We start from the raw sequence: 16,137 nt of genomic DNA on the forward strand, positions 1-16,137 counted from the left end.
AGCTATTGGCAAGGGTCCCAATAACACTTTAGATGGACTTGTGGACAAGCAGAGAAGACAGATTAGAAATAGTAATCTACTTGGCTGCCGTTATTTTTTAACGAGAAAACTGGAAAGCTGTCCAATTGTTTCAAGTTAGCCAGAGAGAATGCAGACAGTAGTGCTAAGCGTTTCGAGTCACTAGTGTGTGAAAACATTTGTTATTCATGATAAAGTAACAATCATTCAGAGGATTATTAAAATATAAAAGGAAGAACTTTGAATATTGAATTGGAGACTAAAATGGAGCCCATTTCATTCCAGATTGTAATGCACATGGTATTTCTATCTAGAGTTAAATGCAAATAATTTAGTCATACCTGTGATAAACAGGAAAATAGTGTCTCTTTCTATTCTGTTTATAGAAAAAAAAAAGCTTCAGCAGGTGAAAATATTCTTTGAAATAAGGGATTCACAAACTTTCTTTCTAGTATTCACAGAGCATGTCTGGAGAGCAAACTATTTACAAATTGCCAGCACTAAAACTATTATTTGATTTCTGTACATTGGTACTCAACACTTTATTCTGCTTTACACATGTAAAAAGAACTGAGCTGACAATTATGTTGCATATGGCAAGGGAAAATGCAGCCAAGTCCTTCACAGCTGAATTTACTCTGCTGCTCTAAATGAATCAAAGCCATTTGCCAGTAAAATAGGCCTCAGACTCAGGAAATGGCATGAATTTTCATACATTTACAACAAGAAAATGCATTGTAGTTCTAAATGGAACTGTATATTTAAAAAGTACACTATCATGTGCATACTATTAAAATAGAGTATATTTTCTAACTTAAAATATATGGCAAGCAGGAACTGTTAACTTAGATATTCCTAAATACTTCTTACACTATATGTATGCTGTTGGTTCTTCAAGAACAGCAAAGAATTGAATGAACAGAAAGAGTTAAGACTGTCATAATCTACTCCTTCCCGCTCCACCCATACCCCCACCCCCTAGGGAGAATGTGACATTTTTCCTTCTCTGTTCTTCTCAAGAAGGCTCATTACAGGCTACCCTTAAACTTTATCCATCCATCCATACCCACAATTAGAGCAGTTAAGGCTACAATATTATGTGCACTTATTGTTAGCCACACTGAACTCAGCTGGAATTGCTTCCAATTGTTCTGCAAGAGTGGTAAAAACAATGGATTTTCCCAGTCTTGAAATGTATGGCTTAATTTATGGCTGTCTAACACGTTTTAGATTGCAAGTTTGAAACCAGCTGGGGAAGTTTAGATCCCAGATTAATTAGCCCACAATACAGTGTTGTGTTTTTGTTTAAGATTTACTGTGCTAGAGAACAAGTATTTCTCCAGTGCTGGACCAGAGCCAAGTCATAAAACATAATATTAAGCCAGCACTGCAGAACACTATGGGCTGACTGGTTCCAACACTTGTTAATTTGCATGTAAAAAAGAAAGAAAAAAGGACAAAATAGAAACATCTTTAATGTCAAATGAAAGACTAAAATCCATTAAAAACAGGCAAGTGTCTTTAGCAAGTCATGCATTTCAGACTCATCTCTCATCAGCTGTATGTGACAGAGGGCCATTCGACATGTAAAGCAGCAGCAAGCCCAGATTTCTCAGCAAGTGCATGCTCAGAAACGCACACACAAGTGTTCACCTTTAAAATGTAGTGTGTAATATAGCCCAAAGACAAACATCTTCTGCTACTTTATACTCATAGTTTTCATAAGCAAACTTTTAAAAAGCAATCAGCCCTAGTTTTGCAAGAAACTATCCTGCAAGATAATCAGCAGCACCCCAACAAATCAGAATGGAAAAAGGGAGGGGGAAAACATATCCCGAGATCAATTTGTGCTATAGTAATTAGTTTTGATTTCAGATGGGTAAATACCCACTGAGACATAAGGCTTACTGAGCCTTGGATACTCCCTCTTATCCTAGCACATTCCCCACAGGGCACTGCAAGTATAAATGAGATATACGCACAACACACACACACACTGAGACACAGGAGATGATCACAACTTCATTGTTGTTATACAGCTGTTTCTTGTAGTACTGTTTAATTCCAAAATTTAAAGACTTTTAAGTGCTTTCCAGAGTGTCACATCAAACCAAATACCAGCCTATAATGACTGCAAGAAGTATACATTCTCATAAGAACTGTGAGATAGGGCAAATGAGACCACTTTACAGATGGGAGAATGTGTCACAGGCCACTGCTAAATAGGAATCTGAACTCAAGTCTCTCAGGCCCAGTTTCAGTTATGCAGTGTACTAGACCACAATGGAAATGCCAGAAAGTATCATTTAAAATACATTAAAGTAATGACAACTGCTTAACAATGGCTACCTTATTTTTATGAAATCCAAATACATTCATTCATTAAAATTTGAAGCAGATAATGCTTCTAAACCAGGAAGCCAATTATCCCTAAGTATATACTTGGAAAGTATTGCTGCCACTTCCCCAAAGAATTCAGATTCAGCACACTGCTATGGTATATTCCCACAGCTCACACAACCCTTATAAGTTAAAGAGCAAAAATGTTACTAGTCTGAGTCAAGAATACTGTCACTGTTCTTTACTCGTACAGCTGTATAATCCAGAACGCTTAGATGTAGGAGTTGCAATAGCAGGATGAGTTTATGACATTTATTGCAAAAAGGTGAAAGTTTTGTAAGTGCTGGTCAGAATATAAAAATTAAGTTTGTGTTCAATGTTGGTTTAAAAAATCCTTTCTATACAAGCCTAGGGCTGGGAAGGCTTGTAAGAATGTTAACTTTGAGGGGCTCCAAAGTGTGGATTTGGGGGAAAAGGCAGGTTTATATATTGACTGGAGGTGACCAATGAGATTTTCAAGTGCATTTCACATCACTTGCAGTTGTTCTAGTGCTTGGATAGATGTAAGTTAGAAGGAAGGTTTATAAGATGCTTTGGTAATCAATGTTTTTTGATGAGATATTAGAGACAGAATGTTTACATGTTTGAAGGGGGCAGATACACATTTGTGAGGGGCAATCATCTTCCTTACATGGATAGTTTTAAGAAACACTGGATAACTATTTGGATTTCTCTTTACAGCAGGGGAGGGCAACCTCTGCCCCACGGGCATAATCCAGCCCACACTGGGGCCCAATCTGACCCACAGAGGGTTGAGCACCCTCCACCCTCCACAAGCAGCAGCATAAAGGGGAATACCCAGATTATCTTGGAATCTCAGAGGTTAGAGATAAACTGGGGATTCCTCTGCAGCTGTTCCTGTGGCTTGCACCCAATCAAGAATGTCTGCAACAAGTGATAAAGGAGCAGCCCCACTCAGTCAGAGCTTTCAAGAGCCAGCTCCTGCAAGCCCCAGCTCCATGCCAATCTCTGCATGAAGAATTTAAGTGGGTGGGACAGCGATGGATGATGGCATGGGAGGGGGAGGGCTTTGGGGGGGAGGCCCCACCCCTTGGAGTCATCTGCCCCACCAGCTTTTGGGGGGTAATCCACCCTCAAGACCAAAAGTGGTTGCTCTCCCCTGCTTTACAGAATGGGGCTTTGCAAGGAGACATGAGGGCAAAGAAAGGTTTTGTAGTGATGTTTGAAAACAGATTTATGTAAGCCTTTTTGTGTTGAGGAGGAAATGTTGGTGGGGGATATTTGGAGAACAGCACCCAAATCTCTTGTAGAGAGGCACTTGTGTGGTTTCATATTTTTTAAGGGAATGGTTTACAGGATCGGAAGAGAGATCAGTGAGCTTGGAGAGGTTTCTTATTTTGTGGGAAAACAGGTCTTGCAGTATCTGGGAAAATAGGTCTTGCAGTATCTAGGAAACTGAATAGAGGGCACAGAGACGTTGTGGGGAGTATCTGAAGACGGATTTCCAATTTCAGGGGTTTGACATTGAGGTACCATTTTATATATCTTGAGAAATCGTGTTTTGAGATAGTATTTGAAGATAATTTAATGCAAGCCAATTGAGGAATGGCTTCTAGTTTTCTATAAGGATAGACTTACTGCACTCAGAGCCAACCTAGATATGATGGCAGCGGAGCTATGTGCCATGGATCTTCCTATTAAATCCTATAAAACAGATGAGGGGGAATTTAAAGTGCAGCAAGGGAAGAAGGGGAGAAAGGTTCCTCCTGTTCAAGCACCGGGTCATTACTGACCCCTAGAGGGACACTGCTTGCGCTGGCGTTTTCATGGCAGACTATGGCGGGGTGGTTTGCGCTAACCTCTATTCCCCACAGTGCCTTTTTTTTTTTTTTTTAAGCTGGAGGATTCAGATTTGAAGTAACCCTTGCTGGATGAACAATGGCTTTAAATAAGTTATAGTATGTGGAAAAACACTGGGTTAGGCAGGTTCAGCTCCTCCCACCTGCCTGCCCATGCTGCACCCCATAGAATCAGTGTGACCCAAGATAATCCTGCCACCATCTCAACTAGTTTCACTCTCTCGGTCAAACGAGTGAACTAGAAGCCACCAATTTGATGTGGCTACAAATCTGCGTTTGGATTGTAAACACAACCTTTTGGCTGGGATGTTTCAGTACTTCTGTATGATGCATGGGCGAGGCCACATCTGGAACTGTTTGATCACCCAGTAGAAAAAGGCAAATAAGGACAAATAGAACGATTGATGAAACAAACAGAAATTGGTCTTACTACGCTAAGGAGAAGAGATATTGTTGCCATTTAAAAATGTCACACAGAAGTGTGGAGAAATGCTATGGCCAGGATCCAAAGAGCTATTTCAGGCAAGCCCAAGGTCTTGGATACATCTAGTGGGATTTTTGCCTTTTTGTTTTTGAACAGCAAATCCCTAAGCCATATCCCAAACCATTTTTGAAAGCTCCCTATTTCAAAAATTGCACTGAGCACATGAACACATGCATTTGCACATATGCACATTGTTTAAGAAACCAAGTCCCAAAACCCTTTGGGAACACAGAACTAGATATTCAGTTATCGGTTCCTGGCATGCAGACATAAGACCTAGTACATACAAATTGGCTCTCAGTAAATTCAGATTAGAAATCAGGAAAAGGTCCCTTATTATTAATTCCTGAAGTCTCCACAAAATAGCTTGAATGTCAAATTGGTTACTAGAAATACAATCCTATACATGTCTACTCAGAAGTAAGCCCCACTGCGTTCAGTGGGAGTTATTGCCATTGGTAGGTAAAGGACTACAGCAGTAGTCTGAGATTTTATTTTTGTTTTCTTGTTTATCTTACTGCTTAAGTCAACTAGAGCACTGCTTAAGCTTTAAGTCAATTAAGAGTTATCTACTCTGCTGGTCTCTTGGTGTGGCACACTGAACATTCCTGCTTTACCAATGGCATTAGACATATATTACTGTGAGGAAGGGTGATAAAGAGTCCAGCCTTGGGTGTCTGGACCTTTTGGTCCCTCCCAGCCCAGAAATTCTATACTTTATGGAGGTATTTTGTAATATATCAGATCTAATATAAAAGCAATCCTTAATATCAGGTCTCAACATTTGTGGGGAAGGTTTCTAGTCCTGTGTTCTTTGATACAGAAACGCAACTGTTAGATCCTGTGGGAAAGAGATGGGTTTGTGGAGTTGTTTCCAATTATGTTAAAGCAATATAGCTGCCTACGTGTGTGTGTTAAACTACGTACTAAAATGAGTTGCCTGGAAACTGCTTCTTCTGGTCTGGAAGCCACAACACTAAACCTTATCCATTTGGGAGGAGATTATTTTGGTCATTTGACAGTGAGGGAGATGCGCTCTGCACCTGGCCAGAAACACTATCTCCATCACCGCTTTACCCATGATGCTTTCCCATGAACTCAGCCCTGGCACTGAAAACAGGTTTGGGAGCTGAGCACTGGAGAGCTTCAGCTCAAGTTGCAAGCCCTGCTTCTGAGAGATATACGAGTTTGCTTCCCCTTCCCCGAGGTCTACAGGAATGGGAATCTATATATTTTACAGGAGAAGGGAGCGAAAGCCGCCTATAACATGTCTCCTGGCCGGCACGAAATAAACATCTTGCGGCACCTTAGAAGGCTAACAGGTGTCTTGTGGCGTGAATAAGATGCCACAAAATACTCTTTTCGTGCGCGCGCCTGTTCCAGCGAACGGCGCTGGTCTCCTGGCCGGGTAGGGGAGCCTCGAGAAATGAGGTGGGGAGAGGGAGGCGGAGGCTGTTCCTACCTGGAGGACTCTCCGCTGAAGCTGCCGCCGTCCAGCAGCCGCACCTTGCAGAAGAGGATCCCGTTGACGAAGGGCACCGAGGAGAGCTCGTCCAGCTCCAGCTCCACGCGGAATTTGAACTTCTTTTTCTTCATCATCATGAAGGCCATGGGGGGGGGTCAAGGAGGAGAGAAGAAGTCAACAAGCAGTTGGCGAAAGGAGCCCCCCGGGCAGCGCCTGCGGCTCCGGCTGCTAGCCCCCTGCCGGCTCCTCCATTACCACAGCCGCCGTTCCTCCGGCCCTTGTGACCCAGCGGAGGAGGAGGAGAAGCTGAGGGGGAGGGAGGCGAGGGGGGGGAACACGCCCGCCCGCCCGCGCTCTCTCTGTCTCCACCTCGGGTAGGCGGCGCTCGCTGGCTGGCCGGCTGCTGCTACGCAGCAGCTCCCAACATTCGTCTTGATGAGCCCGCCCGAACGGGTCCTGCGGCAGCAACAGCCGCTGCCTTTCAAACCAGCCCGCCTCCTGCCCCCGCCCCCGCCGGTTCTCAAGAAGGAGGGCGGGCCGGGCCGGATGGGTCCTCTCTCCCGCCAGTCACAGTCACGAGGGACCCGTCGGGTGCCTGGCTCCCGCTCCCCGCCGCGGGCGCCCCCAGAGGTTCTAGCCGGCACCTGAGGCCGGCAGGGGCAAAAAGATGATACGTCGCGCGCGTCAGCCACTGGGTGAAATCCAGCGTCAGCCCTACTTAGAGTAGACCCACTGAAATGAATGGGATTTAAGTCGGTTATGACGAACCGAAGCCCCGCTCATTTCAGTGAGTCTACTGTAAGTAGGGCTGACGCTGGATTTGACTCGGTGACTGAGCCCATCAGACGTCATCCCCAAGCCTGTCCCGGGCCCCATCAACTGGATCCGACCGGCGAAAACGTTACATTTAAAATAAATAATGCAGTTGGCGCCCGGGGCGGGGGGGGGAGGGCGAGTCGCACGTGTTGAATTTGTGTGGGTCAAGTAGCTCTTAGTATAGCCCTGTCAGAAAAGTGGCAACCCTACAAGGCACAAGAGAAGCAGGGTGCAGCCCCACATCATACAAGTTCCCTTGTATTTGGGCTGCAGTCATACACTCGCCTGGAAGTAAGTCCTATTGAACTCTAAGTGAGGCCTGCTTCTGGGAAGACAGGTGTAGGATTGCACCGTTTACCCTCTTGTAGTCTGTCATCCACAATATTACCCAGTCTTGTACTTTCACAGCCATTGATGCGGATTAGAATTCACCTTTGTTTCAAAACAATAGCCACCCTTTTAGCACTTTTTAATTACCATGACTGAGAGTATAAAGGAGTGTAAAACAATATATTTCATCTTAATATATAATTGGCTTTACCGCTGAGATGTTTGTATTATCAGATCAGTGACTTGGAGAAATTTTTTTCACACCCTTCTTATGACCTTCTTGGTAGAAGTATAGATTTCTTAATGCATTAAGGACATTCAATCAAGGAGAAGTGTCTTAAAATAGCAAGAACCTTACTATCTTAAGCAAAATACACTCAGCAAAAATATGACACTATTAAGACACCACCACCGTCATTATTCACCTTATTTAAATGCTGAAGGGTCAGGGAAGCCTAGTGTTTATGTAATACACTGGACACCAATTATTTCTATTTATTCGTCACCTTTATATCACACCTTTCCTCTGAGGAGCTCAAGGCAGGGTACATGCTTTTCTTTCTCATCCATTTTATTCTTACAACAACCCTGCGGGGTAGGTTAGACTGCAAGATAGTGACTGGCAAAGGTTACCCAGGGAGCATCATGGGATCTCCTTGATCCTAATCCAAATTATAACCCCTGCACCAGACTGGCAAATATAATAATTCCAGATATACATAGTTTTCAATAATATAATGATTATATATCCCTCATGTTACAGAATGTATGTACCCGGTTTAGCATGACCGAGAAATAAAACTAGCACTGGCTCTACATTTTGTGGGGGCTTAGGCAATATGCTCTGAGTGACACCCCCTCCATCACTGTGTGAAGTGAGTGGAGGGTATTTATTTTTTACTTAAAAGCTCTTCCTCCTTACTTCCGTCACTGCTAGTTCACTCAGATACGGAGGTCTGACACTGGACAATGACAGCAAGGAGGCAGAGCAAGTGTGGGGCCTGAGGGGTTGTCACTGGGCCCTCTGCTGGACTGTGAGTGCTGGACAATACTAATTCCTGATACTGGCTCTCAACAGAACACAAGATTATGCAGGCAGGGGCTGGACTGATGCTTAATGGCTGACGTTACTGTGTCACCAGACACAGGGAGCAGGCTATGCCCAACTATTTTTCGAAGTACACCCTTTTCCCTACTCCCCCTATAAGTGAAGGATTACTATTCACCTATAGGGAAAGATAAAGCACTGCAGTTGAGGATACTGCTGTGATGGGCTAAACAAGGCAGTGGTTTGCCAGGCCTTCACTGACAGAACCTTGCAGGGGGTTACACCCCTACTCCAGAGGTCCTTGCAAGCCTTCTATCCATGCACACATTGAGCCTAATAACGATTAGCATTTTGCTAGTTCTACAGATATTAAGTCCTGTGAGCAGGATTGCCAGAGAGTTTATGGAGACTTGTCTTTAACAGAGCCACAGCTGTGAAAGAGGTGCAGCTGTGCCTTCTTTTGCTATGCACCTCCCCTGTGTCAGTGCCTTTCCTGTATCCTGTGGGGCAACACAAGAATGTTGTTTGCTCCAGCAGGTGTGGGGCACAGGATGAGCAAAGGGACTGTGGAAGTAGCGGAGCGAAAGAAAACAGTGGATGCATCCTCTCTCAGCACTGCAGATCCGTTAAAGTGGCAGACACAATCTCTGGGTTGCAGCCAAGCTGATCAGCTCCTAACTCAGAGACAGCACTTATTCAGTTAACAACTCTGAGCAACAATATGTTAATTTCATGGGACTCAGGCAGAGGATGCATGTGAAAGGGATGTGGTGCACTTCTGTGGAACATGATGTGTTTGTGCCACGTGGGGCTATAGAGAAGAGGTTATGCCTGAAGAAATGGTAGAAAACCTAACCAGTGACAGAACAAAAAATACTAACATCTCTGCAGACCACAGCAGGCATCTACATAGGCTCAGTTTGCCACCATGTACACAATGCCAACTGAGATGTCCATACACCAGAAGCTTGGCTATATCTCACTGTAAATCGCCTCATTTCTGGAATCTTGGTAGTGTTGCAGGTAATAAGAGGAGCAAATTATTCTAATACATTGGGCATGGGGCTGCCCTAGAAAATGACATGGGTGCTTCAATTCGTGCAGAATATGGCTGCCAGAATTCCAGCTGGTACAGCCTGATGGGCAGGGCTGGCCCAAGATGTTTTGCTGCCAGAGGTGGAGCAGCAAATGGCACCCCTCACCCATTCATGTTAAGGTGCGTAGTATAGAAACCAGGCAAGTTATTTTGGCACATGAGGCAGAAAATCCAGCAAGCCCCTCTTCCCATCCCCAACAATAAAAATACAATAATAAATCAAGTAACTATTTGCTGCCCATTCATGACATCCCAGTTCTGCTCCCTGGCACAACTGCCTCACTCTGCCCAATGGTAGGGACCGAATCATATTACACTGATCTTTAAAAGCCTACACTAGGTTCCTATTCACTTCCATGCCCAACTCAAGGTGCTGGTGCTTACCTTTACAGCCCTAAATGGCTTTGGATCTAAATATCTGAAGGAACACCTTTCCCACCTGTCTGCGCCTTAAGGACTTTAGAGGAAGCTCTTCTCTGAGTTCCTTTCCCAGAATAAGTTTGGCTGTGTCAAGGTGGTGCCTTGTCTTTTGAATGCTTTCCCCAAAGAAGCTTGACTGGTGCCAACATTACTATCATTCCAGCACAAGCTTAAAACTTATTGATGTGCCAAGCATTTTAAAGTGTTAATGCTGGTTTATGCTTAGTATGTTGTGCTGTTTTTATGTCTCTGATTTGTTTGTATTATGATGTTGCTTTACTATTTTATTGTATTGTATTTGTGGCATGTTTTCATCTCTTCATGTGTCTTGTATACCGCCCTGGTATCTGTTAGGCTGAAAGGCAGTTTAAAAATACTTCAGATAGACCGGTAGATAGATAGATAAAATAGAACAAGAATTCAGAATATGGTAAAAACAACAACAGCAACACTGTGGCAGCTGAACAATCCAAAAGGCTATTTAGAATAAATTAAATACGGATTTTATTATTCAGTACAAAATAAAAGTGGCTGCTATATTTTTTAACTCAAAGCTGTTAACTAAGTTTATAGCCTAATGTTACATCTCCCTCTACTGTATTCACAGTATCACTACAAATGAGGTAAAGTAACATAACACACACAAAAGGTACCTCATGAAATTACAGAGATTGTGAGTATGTGTGAGTAAAACAGGTTTCAGAAACTTTATTGGTTGTTTTGCTTAGCACATCTTGATCAGCTCAGGGATTTCATCTTCATTCTCAACATCTCCTTCACTTCTGGGAAGTATGCTGTTCACCAATCCAGAACCAACATGGAAGGCTCACACGACCACCCACCCCACCCCACCCCACCGGACTCCATGTGTTGAGAGAGCCAGTACAATTACATTGCCTCATTTACAGGATTTTATGGGGGAGGAGATGCCCAGACATAATTGTCTTTAATATGTAGGCCTTCTGTGTTTTCCCACCACTATATCTTTTTTCTTACCAAAAAGAAAAAAAAAACATTAAAGAAAAAAGCACTGAATAGCTACTCAAAACTTTTTGACTGTTAGTGCTAGGAGCCCTTCATCTGGAAGCACTCCAAATGAAGTAAGCTGCCGGCTATCTCCACTCCCCAATGCACCAGTGATCACAGGAGAAATGCTTCCTACACCATCTGTGCATTCAGCCATTGTTGGAGTGGACTCTCCACCCATACTGATGTACACACATAGACCTCCTCCACACAAGGAGGACCCCCAATGGTGCCAGAGTCCATCCTCACCTGGAGGAGCTGTATGTGCATAGTTAAGTATGCATTCCCACACCAGCCAAATGCACAGACAGCAGAGCAGCATTTTTCCATGGGTGACAGTGAGGGAGTGGGGGCTAACTTGGGTGCCCCCCTGACATGCTTTTTCACCATGGGATGGGAGGTTCATGTGAACCTTCCTTATGAAGCTCTTTATTCAGCACAAACCAGCATCATTCTCAAGTGCAATATCCCTGTGCCAATCATTGCCAATATACCCATGAATTAATAGTTTTTAATTTGCTTTATAGAGCAAGGGTGGGGAACAGGTTTCAGGTGGGGGCTGAATTCCCCCCACCCACTGGGCCCTTCATGGGCCAGATAATGTCAGTGTGTGTGGCCATGCCTGCTGACATCATTGTCATGTGTTCCACTAGCACCAGCACCACCCATTTGGCCTTTCTCTGTGCTAAGAGAGGTACAGAGTTCCTCGGAGAAAGGGACTTGAGTCTAAAGAAAAAGTGGCATGCAAGGAAATCCAGGGGCAGGTCTTCGGAAGGGGAGGGGGTGGGGCCTGCTGAAGAAGCCCAAGCCTCCACGGGCCAGACAGGAAACCTGTAGGCCGGAGGTTCCCCACTGCTGTTATAAAGGATACACCTTTCAAGACAGCCTTTATTCAATGGGGATGACATAAGAGGAGTCATGATGAATAATCCCTTTAGACTGGTACATCGGGTATATTCTAATTCTTATCTGTACATCAATCACAAAACCTAAACACTAGGATTCCAACCATCACAAGCACCTCATTTCCATGCATTAATTTGGGGACACGCAGTCACTAGCTAAGCTGTCAGCAGACAGTCTCCCAGTAGTGTGGGGTGTATGAGTAGGGGTGGTCGAAAGCTTATTAGGGACCTCCAGTCCCTAATTCATTTATAGGCTTATCAACAATTATTGGCATGGGGTCATCAGGCTTGAGAGTCGGTTGTGGAAAAAATGAAGCATTGAGCCAGACATGATGCTAGGAGTCTTGTAGGGGAGTTTCCCAGGAGCAGGGCATGTGTTATTTGGGGTGGTCCAAAGCTTATTTTGGAGGGCAAAACCTCTACCTTATTATTCACATGTATATCAACCATATTTGGCATGGGAGCATCATGCTTGAGGGTGACTTGTGCAAAAATGAAGTGTTGGGCAGAACATGATGGTAGGTCATCTTGTACAGAACAGTCTCTTCACAGTGCATATAACCTCTCCCCACCAGTTCCTTATTCCCAAATGTGGATGGGCCCATCACTTGTTGAAACATGCTGCACAACAACAACCCTTTGCTGTGAAAAGATTATTGGTGCATCTTAGAGGGAGCAATCTCCCCATTGTGGAGATGAAGCCCAAAGGTTATTCTGTAGTACAGGGGCATGAAAATGTCAGTTCCTTATTCAGGCTGCCCCTGCAGCTCTAGGTTGAATAAAGAACTAGGAACCAACTTCATCCTCATGGATCAACTTCGGTTGCTCACCTTCCATTGTTATACACTGGCTGCCTATTCACTACCGAGCCATGTTTAAAGAATTAGTACTAGTGTACAAAGCCCTAAACAACTTGGGAAAAGGATACCTGAGAGAGCGCCTTCTCCTTTGCCAACCCACCTGGTCACTGAGGTCATCAGAGGGCATGTTCCTGGTAGTTCCACATGGACCCATAGCCCGGCTGGAGTCCACCAGGAAAAGAGCATTCAGTGTAGTGGCCCCCTTCTTGTGGAACTCTCTGCCTTTGGAGGTCAGGCAGGAGTCTCCTAAAGACACTGTTATTTCGGGAAGCCTTCCTTGAGTGTCCAGCTGCAGTTTATTTAATCAGTCTTATCACAAATTCTTTCTTTTAAAATGCTTTAATTGTTTTAACATGGTTTTTGTTCTTTTATCCTTGCTGTTCACCACTCTGAAATCTTTTGATGTGGAGTGATATATAAATAGGCTGACCATACATACCATTTTAAATGGGACAGTACCGTTTTTTTCATATTTCCTGACCGTCCTGTCATTTTAATATAAATGTCAATTTTGTCCCGTTTTTATTTTTTTGTAAAAAAACTGAACGCGTTTATCATAAGGCTCTATGCTAATCAATGCGTGCAGTAAAACTACTAGTGTGAGGAAAGAGGAAGTTCCATTTACTTTATCCAGTCAGGGCCAGGCTTTTTGAGCTAGCGATGATCAGACGCCGCCCCCTTGCTTGTCTGCAGTGGCGGGGAATTCAAGAGGCAGTTGCTAAGCCCCATTCAGCGTGTGGGAGCCAGGAGGGGGAGTCTTACTGTTATTTCTACCATCATTCCGCCCATATAGATTCTTTCTGCCCTACATTCAGTTTGATTTGGACTTTGCAGACTCATATTTCGGTTCAACAGGCTGTTAGCTATTTTTTTATTACAGCGGAACTCTCCAGTGGGGCATTAGCATATACCAGCTTGTGATAGCAGTTGGAGTGTTCATTCCTTTTCTTTTTCTTTTTGGTGTATGTTTATGATTTTTGGCAGTCTGGCCACTGCAGTCCTAGATTAATCCTTAATCTAGATTAAGTGTTGAGACAATGAGGGCTATGTTAGTTGTAAAACAAAACTGTGTCATGGAGTGTGAGAAGTTTTATGATAAGGTGTTGAAAGACTGAAATTTGCTGCGTAAGATTACTTCATTGGAGAAATATTCATGGTATGATCATGGTGAAATACAGTCCCCCTCTATGTCTACCTAAATTTTTGTATGAGTTCTGTCACTGAAGAATAATTGTTAGCTCAATATGTTCATATAATAAAACTTTTGTTATCGTCTTACTTTTTCATGAATACGGAATATTACATAACCCTGTCCCGTTTTCGTTATCCCAATATCCCATTTTTGTCTCAAAGAAATATGGTCAGCCTATATATAAATATTGTAAATAAATAAATCCATGTCTGTCATCCCTACCTTTGCTGTCAGATTTGTGGAGTTAGAGGGAGGCCAGGATGCACAGTCTTTCTCTACTTCCTGCCTCTCACTTGCACTCTCAGTTGTCAGGTAGTCCACTGGAAAACTCCACCTCATGCACTATTTCAAAAGCAACTGAGCCCAATAGAGCTTTGGTGCTGGTTGACCTTCTCTGGTGAAAGTAGGAAGAATTTGAGTTGATAGATAGGATGTGGATCCTGGAACATAAAACATTAACAATATTTTGAAGTAATGCACCTGGTGCAGACACTACATTGTAAAATGTAGCTGATTTTCTTTTTCTCTCTGAGGTTATTAATAAAATATATTGAAAAGGGTTGCACCCTCTTAGAAAGCAAGCCATAAATATATTGATGTAAGTGGGTGGAACGCTGGAAAGCTGTAGCAGGCTGTCAAGTATATTTTCTTCTGTACCACATTCAGGGGGAGGGGGGAATACAATTCCTGCACCTCCTTTCACCAGCTTTAGTGTACTGGAATGTCTTGCCATTTGATCAGATAAAAACTAGCCTGTCCTGTCCTGTCCTTGTGCCTTTAACAGCACTGCAGGCTGAAGTGCAGAAATCAGCAGCTGAAGATTTCCACAGCATGGGAATGAACACTGGGTTGTCTCCAGGATCTGCTTTCTGTGTGAGGAAGGGACCTTCCACAAAAGGAAAAGCTCCGTTCACACAAGGTTTTCCCGCCCAATTTTTAGGAAACCACTCCCCCACTACAGCTCACTCCATTCAGCAGGGTCTCCTGTCTTTCTAGCCCTCTCAGGGAGCTAAAGGGGCTGTTGGGGAAGGAGTGAGTGGGGAACTCCACTTCCACCAGCACAGTTGCTTCAGCATAAATCTGAATCCAATCCATGATCACCTGCTAATATATGCATACTAAGGTGCTATTATAGCCAGTTTAAAAGTTGGCAACCTTACTGTACACTGAGCAAACAGGGTAAGAGGATACATGGCATTTCTGAGAATCCAAGTTCTAGCACTACATTCTGCTCAGTTCAGCAGGTGCATTTTTGTGAACAAGAGAGTTCTGAGCCTATGAATAAAAGATATTAAGCAGGGGTGTACATGTCTTAGAGAAAGAGCTATAAATATAGTCAGATGTGGGTGGTATTGAGGCTGATGGGAATCACACTAATTAAAAGACTGTACCATACCAGACAATGCATGCATACATATCACATTTTAATGCATCTATTGTTGACACTAATATCAGTACAACACATTTTATGCAAGCATGACCGCTCATAAAGTTAAATATAGCAACAGTAAAAGCCTACATAGCTCATCTTACTCAAAATGACACTCCAGTTACACTACTTCTGGACAACAGCAGAATGAGAGAAACAAAACTTTATATTAACCAGTAGTTCCATAAATCATTCAGCCTCTTATAGGGAAGTACAATATACAGTAAGGGTGATAACTGTGGTGATATGGCAGAACTAAGAGATCTTAGATATATAGTGTTTCTAGTGTGGGCAGCTGCAGAGGTGGACAGGGCTTTTGTGTTCTCAATAGCTACAGAGAAGAGAGATTTTCAGCAAGTGCAGTTTTTCTTACCCATGCATGACAAGCTGCACCTGCCAAAATTCCCTCTTCCATTTAACTATTAAAGGTATGGGGGGGGGACACACCCTCCTTTACACCTGGTAACTGTAGAACTTTGTGCATATGAAGATATGTTAATTTTATTCCTGCATATTTGTAGTAATTATGATTCAGCCTGTTTGCTTAGAGCAATTAACAATGTTACCATGTTTGCTTGGAAGGTATATATACATTTGCGAACTACTTATCTGTGTGCAAGGAATAAGCACTTCCAGAACAGAAATGACTAAAGGAAATTTAACTCAGATGTACTAGGGGAACCATTTGCTACTGCAAAATAGGCTCTGTTCTGCCAAGGGACTTAACTTTATGCTATGGGGCAACATACAATTGTTGTAAGTATATAAATAAATACATACAGTCATGGCCAGAAATATCAGAACAAGGATAACTGTTTTGGCAGTTGG

General features: G+C 43.3%; 1 protein-coding gene across 4 annotated transcripts in view; it reads right to left on the minus strand.

Moving 5' to 3' along the window:
• Positions 1 to 6,835, minus strand: part of EEIG2 (EEIG family member 2) — a 40,869-nt gene extending 34,034 nt beyond the window's left edge. For 3 of the 4 annotated variants that reach the window (XR_014790458.1, XM_084851593.1, XM_084851594.1), the window contains exon 1: positions 6,185 to 6,835. Coding sequence is in view for 2 of the 4 variants with exons in the window: in XM_084851593.1 (XP_084707719.1) it covers positions 6,185 to 6,333 (149 nt within the window). In the remaining 2 variants the exon portion in view is untranslated. The remainder of the gene's footprint in view (positions 1 to 6,184) is intronic. The other variant, XR_014790459.1, reaches the window with a different exon arrangement.
• Positions 6,836 to 16,137: the final 9,302 nt, after the last annotated feature.

This window comes from Heloderma suspectum, chromosome 4, assembly GCF_057233095.1.
Source record: "Heloderma suspectum isolate Gila_16-S chromosome 4, 16-S_ref, whole genome shotgun sequence".
NCBI lineage: Eukaryota > Metazoa > Chordata > Lepidosauria > Squamata > Helodermatidae > Heloderma > Heloderma suspectum.